This window comes from Lipotes vexillifer, unplaced genomic scaffold (genome assembly GCF_000442215.2).
Source record: "Lipotes vexillifer unplaced genomic scaffold, Lipotes_vexillifer_v1.1 scaffold44, whole genome shotgun sequence".
Classification (NCBI taxonomy): Eukaryota; Metazoa; Chordata; class Mammalia; order Artiodactyla; family Lipotidae; genus Lipotes; species Lipotes vexillifer.
Window position 1 is genome coordinate 1,666,194 of NW_006787415.1, and position 20,749 is coordinate 1,686,942.

The window sequence follows — 20,749 nt, forward strand, 5'->3', positions numbered from 1 at the left end:
CTCGACCTTTCTTTCTGCTTGGGTGATGACATCAATTACGAAAATAGTAAAAAGATGTATGACCACCATCAGTCATGGTCCTGTAGCACTGGCCTGTGAGTGACTACTTAAGTGCGATATAAAAGCTTTAAGATGTGTGCCAATTCTTGTACAACACAGATATGTGAAGACTTCTGTTACGTTTCACTTTCTTAACTTAAATATTCAGGGACTTCCCTGGCGGTCCAGTGGTTAAGACTTTGCCTTCCAATGCTGGGGGTGTGGGTTCGATCCCTGGTCAGGGAACTAAGATCCACATGCCTCGCAGCCAAAAAAAACAAAACATAAAACAAAAGCAATATTGTAACAAATTGAATTAAGACTTAAAAAAAATACACTAAAAAAAAAAAGAGAGAAACATTCAGAAGCCTGGGAAATAACACAGAATGCTGATAATTTGTCATTAGAGAATCAAAGTTCTTACAGTAAATGTTTTGATCCCTGTTTTGGTTACCAACTAGTTTGGGGGTGAATATGTGAATTTATCAAAAATTAATCATGAATATTTTATTAAGTACTGTTCCCAGGCTACCCTCTGGGAGCAGGTTACCTAGAAAGGCATACAGTCAAGTAAAGCAGTGGTTACCAAATGACATAATTAATGCAATGAGCACTTGTCAAAATTATACAGCTGTTCATAAATTTATATATTTAGTGCTTGTCTCCCCCATTAACTAGTTAACTCCATGAGGGCAGGGACCATGTTTCTTTTGTTGCTGTACCATAGCAACTGATACATTTTAGAAACTCGATATTTTTAAATGAGTGAATGAGTCATTCATTCTGCAATTAAGAGAGGCAGCCAAAAGGCTGGAGAGGACTAGATCAGGACAGGTTTGGTCAGGGAAAGTTACTGAAATTGTCATACTGTCATAGATCTGTTATCTTCCTCATGTTTTCAAAGTTTATATTAATTGGATTCCTCTGGCTTTCCTGAGCATCTGCTATGCAGATGACACTGCACTATGTTCTCCTACCCAACTTATCCAATAAGACTGTACTCTGTAATGTACTGACAGCCAAAGTCAATTTTCTACATAATGAATATGAAATTTCCACTCCTAAGTCTTGAGAATATAATGTCCTATTTTTATTTATCAGAGTATATTTAAACACAGACCTACTGACATAAGAAACTACGCATAAACCAGTTAACACTGAACACTGCATGATGGCCCTTCCTGCTATGTGTTGGGAGGTCATCAAATTTTAGCTTCTTGCAAATGGCACTCCAAATTACCCTGAAGGTCACTAGAGGGACATTAATGATGATCACTAAAAATGGTCATGTAGAAGTAGATGAAATTCATAATTCATAATTATAGTACATGTCATTCTTTTAACAAAATATCATGTCTCCTCCATTCTTATACCTTCTACCTTAGTGGATAATATGATGTTCATTCAAACTAATAAGCTTATGATCAGTCTTTCGTGAGGTTAAATGATTGGTTGCTTGAATTTGGGGATAATGGAAATAACAAATCAGCAGCAACAGCAACAAAGGAAATCTTTAACTGTAGCTTTAGCACCTTTATAGTTAAAGAGGAATCAGCTTGGGCTTTGAAAGCTTTCCTAACTGGAATAAAACCCACGAACTAGAAAACAGATTATTTTCTTTTTTTATTTGGAAAGCAAGGTGTAATTTTATGCATGATCAATTCCATCATATAGTCTATACATTTCCTCCAATGGAAAAGATACATTCATTAATTGTGTCAGTGTCTTTCAAAATTGTAAGGCAACTACTACCTTTACATTTTGTTTTTGAAAGGTCTTGAAAACCTAGTTTGGATGTGATAACCTCTCTCTTTCCCATTGTCTAATATAAGTTATGGTGTGATAATTAAATCACCAGTGAAGGGCATTGTTAAAATGTATTGGTATTACATGAAAACAGGATGTGTGCAGGTTTGCAAAGTGGCAACTTGAAAATTTCTTCAAATTCTTCTTTGCCTATTTTCTGTAATAAATTGTGAGTAGAATAAAAGGTTTAAGGAAATATTGAATGCAAAAAATTTACTTGACTATTTACCAAAGATTTTAAAATATGTACAGGGGAAGTGAATTGTATAGGTTTCAACAATCATCTGCTGTTATCTTAACTATATATCAGGAAGCATCTATGTGATCACTGCCTGAATGTAGGTATGTCAGGCTAAATCTGGCAAATTGGTGTGCAATCAAGTCAATTATAATTAGTTTTCTATTTTTTTTTTCAATTACTTTATTTCTAACAGGGTAATTTTAATTAAGGTATATGGGGGACTTGACTGGTGGTCCAGTGGTTAAGACTTCACCTTCCAGTGTGGTGAGTGCAGGTTCGATCCCTGGTCAGGGAACTAAGATCCCACATGCCTCTCAGACAAAAAAACCAAAACATAAAACAGAAGCAATATTGTGACAAATTCAATAAAGACTTTCAAAATGGTCCACATCAAAGATATCTTCAAAAAAAATAAAGGTATATGGGTTTATTTAAAGTAACAATTGATTATATGCCATAATATCATAAACTGAAATCTGATGAAAAAGCTTAGTGATTTTTTTCTGATTTAAATCTCTTTGATGTTTGCCTAAGATAGCATGTGTCCAGAATATACTCTGCTGGGAAATCTATATCACATGATGATTTTCTGTGTTGTCTGAAAGTATTTTTATTTTATTTTTTTATTTTAAATGGATTTTATTTGATTTTATCATGTGCTCATATATTTTAGTTATCTATTTTCGAGAAGGAATTGAGGCAAAGAAAAATGAAGTTCTTTTTCAGGAAATCTTCAACTCTTGCTATTTATTCATTGATTTAGTTTTAGATGTTTTATTTGAAAAAGTCCATATAAGGAAGGTTTTCATTTTGAGTGGGTGGTGTTTTAGGATTGTTCAGGTCATGCGCCTCCTTTGTTCAGATACTGGGGCTCTTTTGTGGTCATTGAGTATTAATTTTTTTCAAGTCATCAAGCACATCCTGTTTTGTGACTTTTGTTCCATGCATCAGGAATTTCACCTGTATCTATAAATCTTTTGTGATATTGTTCTTGTAGTTTTGATCTGAAGTGACAGACTCCACTTGGCATATTCCCTTCCTGCCTGTCAATAGTTCTTATATGGGATTTCCCTGCCATCTCCCAAAACTAAAGAACAGTCACTTGCTACCAAACTGGTACAGTAATCAACAACAAAGTGGTCTATTTTGTACCACGATATTCCACTGACAACCTCTGGATGGTGGCAGGGAACACTGTGGTCTCCTTTGAAAGTATTTTTAAACTGTAGAGAATATATACTGCTGAGAAAACTTCATCACATGTAACAGTGTCTGGAAGCTATTTTCTGTTGTCTGACAGGTTTTGTTTTGTTTTTTAAACTACAATAGCTAACAAAATTAAATGTAACAGGAAGAAAAATACCAGTTTTAATGGTACAGATTACCCATATGAGATTGTAGTTTGGATCTCAACCAAGATTAAACTAGCTAATTAAACAGAGGCAAATCATACAGAGCTGAAATTAAAACTTACCCATTTACCAGATTGTTTTTGGCAGGATTCCTTTGGTTGTAAGTGACAAAATCACAACTAAACTACTTGAATGAGAGAAGAAACTACTGTCCTAGGAAACTAGGAAGTCTGAGGGTGATCTGTCCTTAGGCACAGCTTAATGCTGTGTTCAGTGCCCTCAACAGCGCTCGGTCTTTCTTTTATTGCTTCTCTGCCGTTGTCTGCCCTTGACTTGCTTTTCTTTCTGAGGAATTATAATGTGCAAAATGTGAGTCTGTAGCCAAAGAGAATGATTTTTTTGCTCATGCCCATGAATGAAACTAATCTGGAGTAAGCCATTTATAACAACGTATACTAATTGGCCATACTGTGATTTGTTCCCCTTTAGGAAAGGTGAGGTTCATGTGGAATAAAAGGGAAAGAAAGATTTTTTTAACCATCTTAATCATTTCTAAGGGTACAGTTCAGTGATGTCAACTATATTCACATTGTTGTGCAACAAATCTCTAGAACTTTTTCATCTTGCAAAACTGAAACTCTATACCCACTGAACAATTCATTTCCCCCTCCCCCAGCCTCTGGAAACTACCATTCTATTTTCTGTTTCTATGAGTTTGACTACTTTAGATATCTCATATAAGTGGAATCATACAGTATTTGTCTTTTTGTGACTGGCTTATTTCACTTAGTATAATGTCCGCAAGATTCATCTATGTTGTGGCATGTGACAGGATTTCAAAAGAAAAGACATTTCACAACTTTTTTTTTATTTTAAAGGGGTATCCAAGAACACAAATGCCCTCAGGCAACTTAAATTCATAAAACAAACATAAAGAAACCTTATGGGACTGAAAATAACTGGAAAATGCACTGCTCACCTAACATTTTTCAAATTCATTCAAAACACTGAGTTTACCAAGTTAAAGAAAGGCAAAATCACATCTGTAGCCTTTGGACTAAAAGTTTTAATACCTTCTTTTAAGTAGGCTTTGGGGATGATTTCTTAAAAAAATAAGAAAGACATTTATTTTTCTATATAATTTTTTAATTAAACCTTTTATTTTGAGATAATTATTGATTCACATACAGCTGTTAAAAAATTATGCAAAGAAATCCCATGGATCCGTTAAGCAGTTTCCCCCAATGGCAAAATCTTGCAAAACTGTAGTGAAGTTTCCCAACCAGTATATTGACATTAATATATTCCACTGATTTTATTTAAATTTCCCCAGTTTTTCTTATGTTTATTTGTGTGTGCATACACACATGTAATTTCATGCAATTTTATTACTTGTGTACAATGATTAAAGTAGAGTTTGTAGATTACATGTGGCTATTTCCAAGGTGCTATTATTTTTATAAATCTTAGTAGGAAAATATGTAATGCTGTTAATTTTATGTGACAAACATGAAGAAGGGTATATCTTATACTTAAACTAGATCTTTGCTTTCAAATTTCAAAACTTACTCAAACTATATACCCTTTAACATTTTCTTGTTCTGTCTGTAATTATAGAATGATATATGAATATTTATTTTTCCCAAACCTTTCTTCTCCTTAATATTTAGAATTAGGTACTGTTTTCATTGTGTCATTATTACCAGAAAAGTAGGACATAGTTTAAAAACTTCACTGTTAATATCTGAAGATAATAATTGAGGGGAAATAATAGTGTTAATTTAAAAGTTTACTATTTTGCTCAGAATGTTTATATTTACTGGTCTTATAAAAGACAGATCATTAGGCATTTGCATTAAGGGCAGCAAGACTCTCCATTTAGTTATGTAGAACTGTATAACTAAATCATAGAGAGTAGAATGAGTTTAAATATTTGCAAGGCAAATTACCCAACCCTTAGGTACATAGTCACCATTATATTTTACACCTCTTTAATGATTATTTCCTTGTTCACCTTTATAAATTATTCTAATTTATAGAGTTTGTACTTCCTCAAACAAGAATACCTTCTTTTCCCAAGTCCTTCTTAATCTTATATATAGGAAAAGACTCAGAGAATTTTCTAAGTTACTGAATAGAAAATCCTTTTTAGGAAAAATGAAGTGACATAATAGGAACAAAAGACATTGCAATAAATTGAAATAGCTTCTTTATATAAATAAATTAAGGACATTTTCTCTTCATAAAGAAAAATTAATGCAATTACTTTCTTAATAAAGAACACAAAGCTTTCCAATAATTACATGGTCTCTTATTTCCCCTTCATTTCAGCAGAGACCTTATGAAGACAATTCAGTCTTTTAGTTTTTGGATGATGATCTGAAGTTAAATGATGGCTGTACTGAGCCTATTTGAATTATTTTTTAGGGAAAACTTAATCAAGGCCATTCTCATTTACTCATTTATTCAATACTTACACTAATAATAATAGTAGTAAAAACAAGTGACAACTTTTCTGAGTCCTGAATTGTTTCTCTCTAAACCATCATAACTCTTTATTTTAGCTTTCTTAATTTCTATCTCTTCCATTCTAACTGAGCCTTCCAGTGTTTATTCTTTATTTTCCTTATGATTTTGTTTTTGCATCTATGATAGTTTATTTTGTATTCTTTATTTCTTAGTTCTGTGAACTGCCAGTTCATCTGTACCATCACATTCCTGAGATCTTATATTTCTACTTTGTTGTTTCCCAAGAGAGAGGAAAATGCTTCTTATGTTTTTTAGAACAGTCGTTTAACGTTTTCCTCAGTTTCATGGCTTCTTTTTTTGGGGGGGTGTGGGGCTGATTTTCATCTAGTCTTTTTTTCTTACAGAAACTTTGTGTTAGTGCTGTACTATATCCCTTTTTTAGAAAACATACTTATCTCTGGAAAAATTATCAACACTCCTCCCTGGACAAGCCCTTCACCATAGATATATTTTGGCAGAGATGTTTGTTACCATTCTAAGCTTTCTGATTTCCACAAAGAAAAGGCATTGGGTTCTCAGCTGCCTCAGGTTAAAGCTGCTTCATGAAGACATGGTTTAACTGTTTAATTCTTTACTTTCTGTAGCTCTGTCTTTTCTACTTTTCTTCTACTTCTCTGAAACAAAATACTTCCAGGAGCGGTTTGTTCTGCCAGCACAGATCACCTCAGTTTCTGCACCCACAGCTGTATATATAGAATAAGTTTTATGGCCTGCACTGTCAGGCAGTATATTTTTCTTGGTTATTTCTTAGGTCTACTGTCCTTGAACCCTTTTGCCACTGACAGTGCTCTTTTGCCACTGACAGAGCTCTTTTGCCACTGACAGAGCTTGGCCTTTTGCTACTTTTATGAGCTTTGCAATGCTCCAGAAGTTACCTTGTCCCTGTTTGCTGTCAACTTCTTAGTATTTCTTTCAACATTTTAATTGTTGAAATGAACTTGTTTATTTACATAGCTATGATCATTCAGGAAATTATCTATGCTATGTTATCATTATTTTTTTAACACCTTTATTGGAGTATAATTGTTTTACAATGGTGTGTTAGTTTCTGCTGTATAACAAAGTGAATCAGCTATACATATACATATATCCCCATATCTCTTCCCTCTTACGTCTCCCTCCCTCCCACACTCCCTATCCCACCACTCCAGGTGGTCACAAAGCACTGAGCTGATCTCCCTGTGCTGTGTGGCTGCTTCCTACTAGCTATCTATTTTACATTTGGTAGTGTATATATGTCCATGCGACTCTCTCACTTCTTCCCAGCTTACCCTTCCCCCTCCCTGTGTCCTCAAGTCTATTCTCTACATCTGTGTCTTTATTCCTGTCCTGCCCCTAGGTTCTTCAGAACCATTTTTTTTTTTTTAGATTCCATATATATGTGTTAGCATTCGGTATTTGTTTTCCTCTTTCTCACTAACTTCACACTGTAGGAGAGTCTCTAGGTCCAACCACTTCACTACAAAAAACGTAATTTCATTTCTTTTTATGGCTGAGTAATATTCCATTGTATATATGTGCCACATCTTCTTTATCCTTTCATCCGATGATGGACACTTAGGTTGTTTCCATCTCCTGGCTATTGTAAATAGAGCTGCAGTGAACATTGTGGTACATGAGTCTTTTTGAATTATGGTTTTCTCAGGGTATATGTCCAGTAGTGAGATTGCTGGGTCATATGGTAGTTCTATTTTTAGATTTTTAAGGAACCTCTGTACTGTTCTCCATAGTAGCTGTATCAATTTACATTCCCACCAACAGTGCAAGATGGTTCCATTTTCTCCACACCCTCTCCAGCATTTATTGTTTGTAGATTTTTTTAATGATGGCCATTCTGACTGGTATGAGGTGATACTTCATTGTAGTTTTGATTGGCATTTCTCTAATGATTAGTGATATTGAGCATACTTTCATGTGTTTGTTGGCAATCTGTATATCTTCTTTGGAGAAATGTCTATTTAGGTCTTCTGCCCATTTTTGGATTGGGTTGTTTGTTTTTTGACATTGAGCTTCGTGAGCTGCTTGTGTTTTGGAAATTAATCCTTTGTCAGTTTCTTCATTTGCAAATATTTTCTCCCATTCTGAGGGTTCTCTTTTCATCTTGTTTTTGGTTTCCTTTGCTGTGCAAAAGCTTTTAAGTTTCACTAGGTCCCATTTATTTTTGTTTTTATTTCCATTTCTCTAGGACATGGGTCAAAAAGGGTCTTGCTGTGATTTATGTCATAGAGTGTTCTGCCTATGTTTTCCTCTAAGAGTTTTATAGTGCCTGGCCTTACATTTAGGTCTTTAATCTATTTTGAGTTTATTTTTGTGTATGGTGTTCGGGAGTGTTCTAATTTCATTCTTTTACATGTAGCTGCCCAGTTTTCCCATATGCTATGTTATCATTAATAAGTCTAAAAGAAATGGAAATTTAATGTAGTAGATTAATAATAACATACAACTCTATCTTGGCATTTATTCTTCCACTCTCTGATTTTTATAATAGATTTTTCTAAAACTTCTCAGATAATTTCCTTCTCAGAGGGTGAGATTTTGGGTGATACACTTAAAACACTGGGGTCAGTTAGGACATATTGATGTCACTTGCCATTGTGATTTTGTTAGTGTGAAATGATTTTTCCTTTCAGTATAAGACTCTGGAGGTACCATGAAATCAACTGAAAATTCTATAAAGGAAATGAAACCCTGAATTATTTCAAACAAGCTAATATAAATTAAAATGTGTATTTTATACTTTTTCTTAAAGCAATTTTGCTACATTAAAAATTTACTGTGATAAGTAGCAAAACTGACTGCTTATTCTATTTTTAGTCATAACCTTATTACTCTGTTGACCCTTGGTTAAATCACTTAACGCTCTTGAACCTTGGTTTCCTGAAACCCCCACAATAATTTATCTTTCTGGTAGTAAAATATTGAGGACTTTTGTTAGGAGAAGGTGCCTAATGGCATGTTAGATACATTGAAGCAGTGAGTGTATGTGGCCAAATTATAACTGTTCCCAAGCATTTCCAGAAGTGAGCAAAGATGAAGCAAGCCTAGAGGGGTGCTGCTCTCATCCTCTGAAAACTCCTAGCTAAAAAGAGCAATCTCAGGAGGAAGCTAGCAAACCCTTTTTTTGACTGTTTTCTATAAACCAGACATGATGTTAAGCACTGTATGTACATAAATATATATATATGTATATATATGTGTGTGTGTATATATATATATATATATATATTTTTTTTTGTCCTATTGAGAAACATTTTAATATACATTGAGGTGGTTGGCATTTTCCCTTTTATAGATTAGGAGACTGAGATTTACACAGATTAGCTAGGAAATGGCTTAGAAATGGTGGAGCAAGGACACTACATAATGATCAAGGGATCAAACCAAGAAGAAGATATAACAGTTATAAATATATATGCACCCAACATAGGAGCACCTCAATACATAAGGCAATTGCTAACAACTATAAAAGAGAAAATCGACAGTAACAGAATAATAGTGGGGGACTTTAATACCTCACTTACACCAATGGACAGATCATCCACACAGAAGATTAATAAGGAAACACAAGCTTTAAATGACACAATAGACCAGATAGATTTAATTGATATTTATAGGATGTTCAATCCAAAAACAGCAGATTACACTTTCTTCTCAAGTGCACACGGAACATTCTCCAGGATAGCTCACATTTGGGGTCACAAATCAAGCCTCGGTAAATTTAAGAAAATTGAAATCATGTCAAGCATCTTTTCCGACCACAATGCTATGAGATTAGAAACCAATTACAGGGAAAAAAGCGTAAAAAACATAAAAACATGGAGACTAAATAATACATTACTAAATAACCAAGAGAACACTGAAGAACTCAAAGAGGTTATCAAAAAATACCTAGAGACAATTTACGACAAAAACACAGCAATCCAAAACCTATGGGATGCAGCAAAAGCAGTTCTAAGAGGGAAGTTTATAGCAATACATGCCTACCTCAAGAAACAACAAACATCTCAAATAAACAATCTAACCTTACAGCTAAAGGAACTAGAGAAAGAAGAACAAATAAAACCCACAGTTAGTAGAAGGAAAGAAATCATAAACATCAGAGCAGAAATAGATGAAATAGAAACAAAGAAAACAATAGCAAAGATCAATAAAACTAAAAGCTTGTTCTTTGAGATGATAAACAAAATTGATAAACCTTTAGCCAGACTCATCAAGAAAAAGAGGGAGAGGACTCAAATCAATAAAATTAGAGATGAAAAAGGAGAAGTTACAACAGACATCACAGAAAGATAAAGCATCCTAAGAGACTACGACAAGCAACTCTATGCCAATAAAATGGACAACCTGGAAGAAATGGACAAATTCTTAGAAAGGTATAACCTTCCAAGACTGAACCAGGAAGAAATAGAAAATATGAACAGACCAATCACAAACACTGAAATTGAAACTGTGATTAAAAATCTTCCAGCAAACAAAAGTCCAGGACCAGATGGCTTCATAGGTGAATTCTATCAAACATTTAGAGAAGAGCTAACACCCATCCTTCTCAAACTCTTCCAAAAAATTGCAGAGGAAGGAACACTCCCAAACTCATTTTATGAGGCCACCATCACCCTGATACCAAAACCAGACAGAGATACTACAATAAAAGAAAATTACAGACCAATTTCACTGATGAACATGGATGCAAAAATCCTCAACAAAATACTAGCAAACAGAATCCAACAACACATTAAAAGGATCATACCCCATGATCAAGGGGGATTTATCCCGGGGATGCAAGGATTCTTCAATATATGCAAATCAGTCAATGTGATACACCATATTAATAACTTGAAGAAGAAAAATCATATGATCATCTCAATAGATGCAGAAAAAGCTTTTGACAAAATTCAACACCCATTTATGATAAAAACTCTCCAGAAAGTGGGCATAGATGGAACTTACCTTAACGTAATAAAGGCCATATACAACAAACCCACAGCAAACATCATTCTCAATGGTGAACAACTGAAAGCATTTCCTCTAAGATCAGGAACAAGATGAGTATGTCCACTCTTGCCACTATTATTCAACATAGTTTTGGAAGTCCTAGCCCTAGCAATCAGAGAAGAAAAAGAAATAAAAGGAATACAAATTGGAAAAGAAGAAGTAAAACTGTCACTGTTTGCAGATGACGTGATAATATACATAGAGAATCCTAAAGATGCCAACAGAAAACTACTAGAGCTAGTCAATGAATTTGGTAAAGTTGCAGGATACAAAATTAATTCACAAAAATCTCTTGCATTCCTGTACACTAACAAGGAAAGATCAGAAAGGGAAATAAAGAAACTATCCCATTCACCATTGCAACAAAAAGAATAAAATACCTAGGAATAAATCTACCTAAGGAGGTAAAAGACCTGTACTCAGAAAACTATAAGACACTGATGAAAGAAATCAAAGATGACACAAACAGATGGAGCGATATACCATATTCTTGGATTGGAAGAATCAATACTGTGAAAATGACTACACTACCCAAAGCAATCTACAGATGCAACACAATCCCTATCAGATTACCCATGGAATTTTTACAGAACTAAAACAAAAAAACTTAAAATTTGTATGGAGACACAGAAGACCCTGAATAGCCAAAGCAGTCTTGAGGGGAAAAAAACAGAGCTGGAAGAATCAGGCTCCCTGACTTCAGACTACACTACAAAGGTACAGTAGTCAAGGCAATATGGTACTGGCACAGAAACAGAAACATAGATCAATGGAACAGGATAGTAAGCCCAGAGATTAAACCCATGCACCTATGGTCAACTAATCTATGACAAAGGAGGCAAAGATATACAATGGAGAAAAGACAGTCTCTTCAATAAGTGGTGCTGGGAAAACTGGACAGCTACATTTAAAAGAATGAAATTAGAACAGTCCCTAACACCATACACAAAAATAAACTCAAAATGGATTAGAGACCTAAATGTAAGACCGGACAGTATAAAACGTAAGAAGAGATCACATAAATCACAGCAAGATCTTTTTTGACCCACCTCCTAGAGTAATGGAAATAAAAACAAAAATAAACACATGGGACCTAATGAAACTTAAAAGCTTTTGCAAAGCAAAGGAAGCTACAAACAAGATGAAATGACAACCCTCAGAATGGGAGAAAATATTTGCAAAGGAATCAGTGGACAAAGGATTAATCTCCAAAATATATAAACGGTTCATGCAGCTCAATATTAAAAAAACAAACCCAACCAAAAATAGGCAGGAGACCTAAATAGACATTTCTCCAAAGAAGACATACAGACTGCCAACAGACACATGAAAGGATGCTCAACATCACTAATCATTAGAGAAATGCAAATCAAAACTATGAATTATCACCTCACACCAGTTAGAATGGGCATCATCAGAAAATCTACAAACAACAAATGCTGGAGAGGGTGTGGAGAAAAGGAACCCTTCTTGCACTGTTGGTGGGAATATAAATTGATACAGCCACTATGGAGAACAGTATGGAGGTTCCTTAAAAATCTAAAAATAGAACTACCACATGACCCAGCAATCCCACTACTGGGCATATACCCAGAGAAAACCATAATTCAAAAAGACACATGCACTCCAATGTTCATTGCTGCACTATTTACAATAGCCAGGTCATGGAAGCAACCTAAATGCTCATCGACAGATGAATGGATGAAGAAGATATGATACATGTATACAATGGAATATTACTCAGGCGATAAAAGGAATGAAGTTCGGTCATTTGCAGAGATGTGGATGGATCTAGAGACTGTCATACAGAATGAAGTAAGTCAGAAAGAGAAAAACAAATTTCGTATCTTAACACATATATGTGGAACCTAGAAAAATGGTACAGATGAACCAGTTTGCAGGGTAGAAATTGAGACACAGATGTACAGAACAAACGTATGGACACCAAGGGGGGAAAGTGGCGGTGCGCGGTTATGGTGATCTGACAAACTGGGCGATTGGGATTGACATATATACACTAATATGTATAAAATAGATAACTAATAAGAACGTGCTGTTTAAAAAAATAAATAAAAGAAAATTCAAAAAAGAAATGGTGGAGCCAGTACTCAAGTTCAGATCTGGCTAATTTCATTCTCCTGTCCATTCTGCATAGTTTGGTCCTCCCTACATACAGACAGAAAATATGGATATCCTCTATGCTTCTTAATGGAAAATATGACATAAATTCATGATGTTCTAATCATTACCTCACTACCTAGAGTATGTGTGAATGTGCTATTTTTAAGGATTGCCGCCCTCCCTGACTTTGTCTGCTTGAAATATTTCTGCAAAGGAATACACTAGAAAAATAAGCACTATATAGGCAACTTGGGTTGTAATGATGTGAGTGGTGCAAGTTAGTTAAACATTTTAATACTAAGATATTTTTTCTTCTATAACAGATGTCACCTTTATCAAGTTGTGCAATATTAATCACTTCAGTATCACTAAAGGAGCTAGGTAAATCTACAATTTAACAGTCTGCCTCTGAGCAATGTTTCCTATTTAATTTAGCATGTTCCCTTTTCTTAGTAATACAAAGCAGGCCTCAAGAAAGAATAGTTTCAGAGAGCCAGTACTTTTTAGAGGTGGTATAATTAGTATTCTATATGCCATTAGATTTTCTTTAATCTTGTTGCATACCAAAAAACAAAAATCCATGGAAAAATGACAGAAAGTAAAATATTGAAGCAAATTCAGGTAAAAAAAAAAATACATGGCTGATTCATTTTGTTGTGCAGTGGAGGCTAACACAACATTGTAAAGTAACCATATGCCAATAAAATTTTTTTTAAATAATTCAAAAATGGAGATATAACAGCCCGCTTATATGGATTTAATTTAACATCAAAGTTTCAAATAAAAACTGGCTTGTGTATTTAGAAAAAAAAATACTGGATGTAACTGAACTACTGTGTCTTGAATCAAGTCCAAAATCCATCTCAAAATATCTAGGGTTATATTCTTCAAGGTCAGATGATGTTGATTTGAAAATCTCTCTGAGTATAGAATAAGAGCCAGGTGAAATACTGGAGATAAAGAATCTGCCATGGTATTGGTCTTATACCTTTTAGGTCATCTTCTCTATGAAAACTTCTCTGATATTCATATTCTCTCTCTCTCCTCACATATCTACACACATTTATATACATACATATCAGAAAAACCTACCTAACTCCACATGCATGTGTATGCATATTTTAAAAAGTCATTTATTAATTGTAGTATAACAAACATATCTTAAGTAACAGTTCAGTGAATGTTCACAAATTAAATGTATATGTGTAACTACAACCTAGGTCAAGAAATAGAATATTACCAGCCTGCCAGAGCTCCCTGCCCACTTTCTTGATTTTTGCTCACTGTTCTTACAGCTAACAGCATACGTTAGCTTTACCTGTTTCTGAATTTCATATGAATAGAATCATACAAAATGTATTCTTTTGTATATGGTTTCTTTCACTTGTTTGTGATTTGTGAGACTTGTTCATGTTGTTGTGAGTAGTAGTATTTCATTTATTTTAATTGACGTATTGTTTTCCATTATGTTTATCTATTCTACTCTCTATGTACATTAGGGTTGCTTTTGGTTTGGGGGGTATTATGAATAATGTTGCTATGAAAATGTATGTATATATACATGTATGTATTTTTAGATATATGTATGTATGCATGTGTATTGGGCATGCAGCTAAGAGTAGAATTACTGAGTCACAGGGAACGTATATGGTCATTTTAGTCAATACAAGTTTCCACAGTGGTTGAACCAACTTACATTCTCACCAGCTGTGTATGAGAGTTCCAGATCTGCTACTTTCACAATGCATTATCAGTCATTAACCATTTTCGTAGATTAAAATCATTGTGACTTTAAATTGCATTACCCTGATGATGAATGAACTAGAGAAGGTTTTTGTGTATATTTATCAGGCTTTACATATTCTCTTTTGTGAAGTGCCCATTCAAGATTCTTTTTCCATTTTTAAACTGGGTTTGTCCTTCCCTATTAATTTTTACAAGTTCATTATATATTCTGGGTATTAGTCCTTTTTGGTAAGATCTATTAAAACTATATTCTCCCACTCTGTAGTTTATCTTTTATAATCTCTTAATGGTGTTTATGAGAAATAGAGTTCTTAATTTTAATGTAGTCCAGTTTACCAATCTATTTTTATGATAAGTACCTTATGTCCTATTTAAGAAAATTCACCTAACCAAAACACAAGCAGATATTTTCTAGTGTTAACTTTTAGAAAAAAAATTTAACCTTTCATTTTTATATCACCAGTGCATCTGGGATGGATTTTTTTATTGTGGGATGTAGGGGTCAGCTTTTACATTTTTCCATATGAATATATATTATTGAAAAGACCACCTTTCCTCCACTCTCCACTATCATATTTGTCATAAGTCACAAATCATATGTCATGTGTAGGTTTCCTTATGGACTATTTTGGTCCTTTCTTCTATTTGTTTATCCTTGTACCAATATCATACTATCTAAATTTCTGTAACTTTTGATCTGTAGTGTATCTTTTTTTAAGATTATCTTGAATATCCTTGACTTCATTTCTACATAAATTTTAGAATCAACCTGTTAATATCAGCAGCAACATATTCTTTTTTAAAATGGTGGGGTTTGTATTGGAATTGCCTTAAATCTATATATCAATTGGGGGGTATCAAATTGGGGAGAATTGGATTCTCACAGTAAATCCTAAACAAAATATTTGCAAATATATTCCAGCAATATATAAAGAGGATGAATATCAAGATCATGTTGGGTTTATTCAAGGAATACAAAGGTTGTTTAATATTAGAAAATGAATCAATGCAATTCACCATGTTAACAGGAAAAAAAGCATCACATAATCTTCTCAGTGGATGCACAAAAATATATTTGATGAGCTTCAAAATTCACTCATGGTAGAAATCTTAGCAAACTAGAAATAGAAATGAACTTCCTTAATGTGTTAAAGAGCCATGTTGACATCTTCTTTCCTGATGCTGAGACTGGAACAAGAACATATCTGCTATACCACATTTTATTGGAAGTTCTGGCCAGCAGCAAGGAATCTAACTAACTAACTCAGACTTTTACTTAGTGGCTTCTGTAGAGTGGGAGTTCAACAAGACAAGTGGCAGCTGCCAGTCTGAAAAGTGGCAGAGTGTCACTTCTACTGTAGTTTATTAAAGTCATAACAAAAGAAAGGGACATAGCCCCCACCTCTAGATTGGAGGAGTGTCAGGGAATTTATCACCACAGATATGCCACACATTCGTACATGTTAGGAGCTGTTTATTTTTCACAATAAAACTTGAGCTCTGGGTTGGCTGAGTATAATATGAATCATTAATTTGCTTTCTTGGGGTCTTCCTGGGCTGTGCTCTATTGTTTTCATCACTGAATGCTGCTATAGAGAATGTTGTGGCAAGGTTCATTCTTTTCTGACTTTACAGCCAAATCGGGTTTTGTTTGTTTATTTTGCTTTTTTTTTTTTTCGCTTGGCCTAATTGCACATAGATATACACCTTCCTTTATTTTAAGGGAAATATGTCCCTCGGACATATTTTATGTACATATTTCTATTCCTTTACTATATATCCAGATGTATTATATACCCAAATTTTAACAAAATTTTATTTATTGTATGTATATATATCCAAACATTTATACAAACTTTTAAATATATATCAAAGATATACATTTATATGTGTGTATGCATATAGACATATACGCCCATACTTTTAACCTATATTTTGAAGTTCTATTGTTTTGCTATATTTTCTCAAATCCCTTCTTTCTATGTTTTCTACAGATTTCTTTTTATGCTTCTTATAATGTGAGTATCAGTGGTTTAATTTATCTTACTTAGCTCATTTATCTATTCCTTGAGTTCTTTTTGAGAGGGGAGGGAGGAGCGTATTGTCCTTAATTTTGTCTGTGGTTTTGGATATGTATTCCTAAGTCTGCAATATTCCTTTCCTCCTTTTAATCAGTGCATTTGCAGATTTCTCCTGCTGCTGCTGCTGCTGGCTCTCCTACCCCTCCTCCTCCTCTACTGCCTCTCCTCCATTGGTACTTATCTTGAATGGGTGTGATGGAGGTTTCTTTATTGACTGGCAGAGGAGACAGCTGGCAGTTTGAAGTGTGATCTCATTTTTGTTCCTGCCTGAGGTTGTGAGCTTTTCCTAGATTAGCAGAGAGATTTTCTGGCTTATAAGGATGTCAGGCATTTTGAGTATGATCCTTTAAAGAGGCAGTGTAGATCAATATAGTTTCTGTTCCACATTACCTTACCAAGAACTTACTCTGTAAAAATGGTATATCAGGATGCTGAGTAAAATGTAGGTCTCCTCTAGGGCCGATATTACCATTCCAAGAAACAGGGCATTGGTTTACTCCTCAGAGTGGACCCCTATTTTGGAAATTCCATGCTCTACCCACCTGTCTCACCCTCACAATGATTCATTATGGGGTTATGGATGTAGTTGATTCTTGTTTTCTTTGATATTTTAAACTCATTCTAACATCTTGATTTCCTTCTCCTTTTCAGATGCAGCAGCTGTTCCATGAAAATTATGAACACAATCGGAAGGGTTATATCCAAGACCTTCACAACAGCAAAATCCATGCAGCCATAACACTTCATCCAAACAAAAGGCCTGCCTACCAATACAGGCTTCATAATTACATGCTTAGCCGCAAAATTTCTGAACTTCGCTACCGCACCATCCAGCTCCACCGGGAGAGCGCTCTGATGAGCAAGCTCAGTAACAGCGAAGTGAGCAAAGAGGACCAGCAGCTGGGAGTGATGCCTTCTTTCAATCACTTCCAGCCTCGGGAGAGAGATGAAGTGATAGAATGGGAGTTCCTGACAGGGAAGCTCCTTTACTCAGCATCTGAGAACCAGCCTCCCCGACAGAGCATCAGCAGCATCCTGAGAACAGCGCTGGATGACACCGTCCTACAGGTGATGGAGATGATCAATGAGAATGCCAAGAGTAGAGGACGGCTCATTGACTTCAAGGAAATTCAGTATGGCTACCGCAAGGTTGATCCCCTGCATGGGGTGGAGTACATTTTGGATTTACTCCTCTTATACAAAAGACACAAGGGGAGGAAACTGACTGTGCCAGTAAGACGTCATGCCTATCTTCAGCAGTTGTTCAGCAAGCCTTTCTTCAGAGAAACTGAAGAGCTAGATGTCAACAGTCTTGTAGAGAGTATTAACAGTGACACTCAGTCATTCTCCTTTATATCTAATTCTTTAAAGATATTGTCTTCTTTTCAAGGTGCCAAAGAAATGGGAGGGCACAATGAAAAGAAAATACATGTTCTTGTCCCTCTCATTGGAAGGTATGACATTTTCTTGAGATTCATGGAGAACTTTGAAAACACTTGTCTTATCCCAAAGCAGAATGTAAAGCTGGTCATCATCCTTTTCAGTAGGAATTCTGGCCAAGATTCCAGCAAGCATATTGAGCTGATACAAGAATATCAAAACAAGTACCCTAAAGCAGAAATGACCCTGATCCCCATGAAGGGAGAGTTTTCCAGAGGTCTTGGTCTTGAAATGGGATCTTCCCAGTTTGACAATGATACTTTGCTGCTATTTTGTGATGTTGACTTGATCTTCAGAGGAGACTTTCTCCAACGATGTAGAGACAATACAATTCAGGGACAACAGGTGTACTATCCCATCATCTTTAGCCAGTATGACCCAAAGGTAACCAATGGGGGAAGTCCTCCCACTGATAATGACTTTGTCTTCTCAAAGAAGACTGGATTTTGGAGAGACTATGGATATGGAATTACCTGTATTTATAAAAGTGATCTTCTGGTTGCAGGTGGATTTGATACCTCAATACAAGGCTGGGGACTGGAAGATGTAGATCTCTACCATAAAGTTATTCAATCTGGCTTAAGGCCCTTCAGAAGTCAAGAAGTAGGAGTGGTGCATATTTTCCATCCAGTTCATTGTGACCCTAACTTGGACCCTAAGCAGTATAAGATGTGCTTAGGATCCAAGGCAAGTACTTTTGCCTCAACCGTGCAACTGGCTGAACTGTGGTTGGAAAAACATTTGGGTGTCAGGTACAATCGAACTGTATCCTGACAGTCCAGGCAACACATATTGCCTTTTTAAAGGGGAGTTTACCTCATTGTTGGTTGTTGTTATTTTTATTTTATTATTGTTATTTTTATTATTATAATTATTATTGTTATAATTTTATTTTGTTGTCCTGGTCTTAAACTACTCTTGGTTGTCTTCCAAAGGGTGTTTGTTGACCTCAAACAAGAAGAGTCTGCGGTTCACTGATATTTCAGATTTCTACTGAAGTCAATAGGTATATTACTTTTATATATCTTTGAGATTGAGATTGAGTTAAATTGTGGCAATCAAATGACTTTTGAAGCTCATTCATCATGAGAGACAGCTTAGAAGAATGTTCTCTTGGGGCTTAAAGATGCAATATCGACTTTTCTTTCGTTTGTCAAATTCAATGTGATACGAATATTTACTGGTGAAAGGTACCACAAAAGTGCTTTATGCTTCCTATGGGGAAGGGACTCTGTAACATAAACTTGAGTTTTGTAATTTATACAAGGACTTAAATATATAGACAGTAATTTTCTTCATCTTTAGAATTTTTAAAGGAAATGAACACTTATGATTGTATGTTTATTTTTTAAAAAAAAGTTTTAAAAATTGAGGAGTTTGTTCCACAAGCAACCGGTACTGGCTACCCTGGTCTTATGACAGTTATCTGCTCCTCACAACTGTCTGCTATAAATGCGAATGAATTTTATTTTCTCAAGGAAATATGATTTAATTAAATATTCATGTACATTTTAGAAGCTTTATGAAACAATGTCCTTCATTTGCTGGCAAGAAGATAAAATATGACAGAACCTGGTTATTTATAATAAAACACAGGTATAACAATATTCTTTTTCAAAAACACTGAAAACTTGTGTTGTTTCCTTCTAGTCAGTCATATTTGATGTATTTCTTAATGGTCATACTCACCAAAACATGCTTGCTACACAGGCTGGAAAAGTTAATATGGAATTATGGGCATGATATTTGTATCAGTATGCTTTAAGTCCTAGCGTTCATTAAGTGATTAAAATGAGCAGTTTTTAAGTCAGTAATTTACAATCCGGGGGAAGTATTCCTCTTCGATCTCATTAGCTTTGTGATCAAACTGAACCAAGAACAGGTCAGAAATGGCTTTTAATATGGATTGGTAGACGGCTCAAAGATACAAAAATAAATGCAGAAATTATAAATATAAAATTAATTTTACAAAAATAATACTGTAATTTATAAAACACCTAGGAAAATGTCATTTAATTTCATATATCATTCTTTCTCAAAACTGAATCAATGGTGCCCAGTTTGTAGAAAAATATAATCTCATTCAAGAAATGTAAGAAAAAATGAAAATCTGTACAAGAAGCTCTTATGAAGGCATATTTTTAAAATTTCATTTTGTAAATAGGTAATATATTTGCATAGTTCCAAAATCATAGAAAAATTTTAAATGTCTACAGCTATCAGTCTCACTCTCTATTCACTCAGATCTGCCCTCAGCTGCACATGACCACCATTTTAGGTGTATGTATGTTTGTGTGCATACTTGGCTAAAGTTTCATAAGGAGAAAAGACATGTATTTATTTTTTCACTATACACAAAATGCAGCACTTTTTACATCCTGTTCTCCACTTTGATTTTCTTT

At 34.7% G+C, this 20,749-nt stretch overlaps 1 protein-coding gene across 1 annotated transcript in view; it reads left to right on the top strand.

Annotated features, from left to right (window-relative positions):
* The window catches only part of CHSY3 (chondroitin sulfate synthase 3), a 278,221-nt gene extending 259,100 nt beyond the window's left edge, over positions 1–19,121 (top strand). Inside the window, exon 3 of the mRNA XM_007459997.1 lies at positions 17,559–19,121. Within this exon, the coding sequence (XP_007460059.1) occupies positions 17,559–19,121 (1,563 nt within the window). The remainder of the gene's footprint in view (positions 1–17,558) is intronic.
* Positions 19,122–20,749: the final 1,628 nt, after the last annotated feature.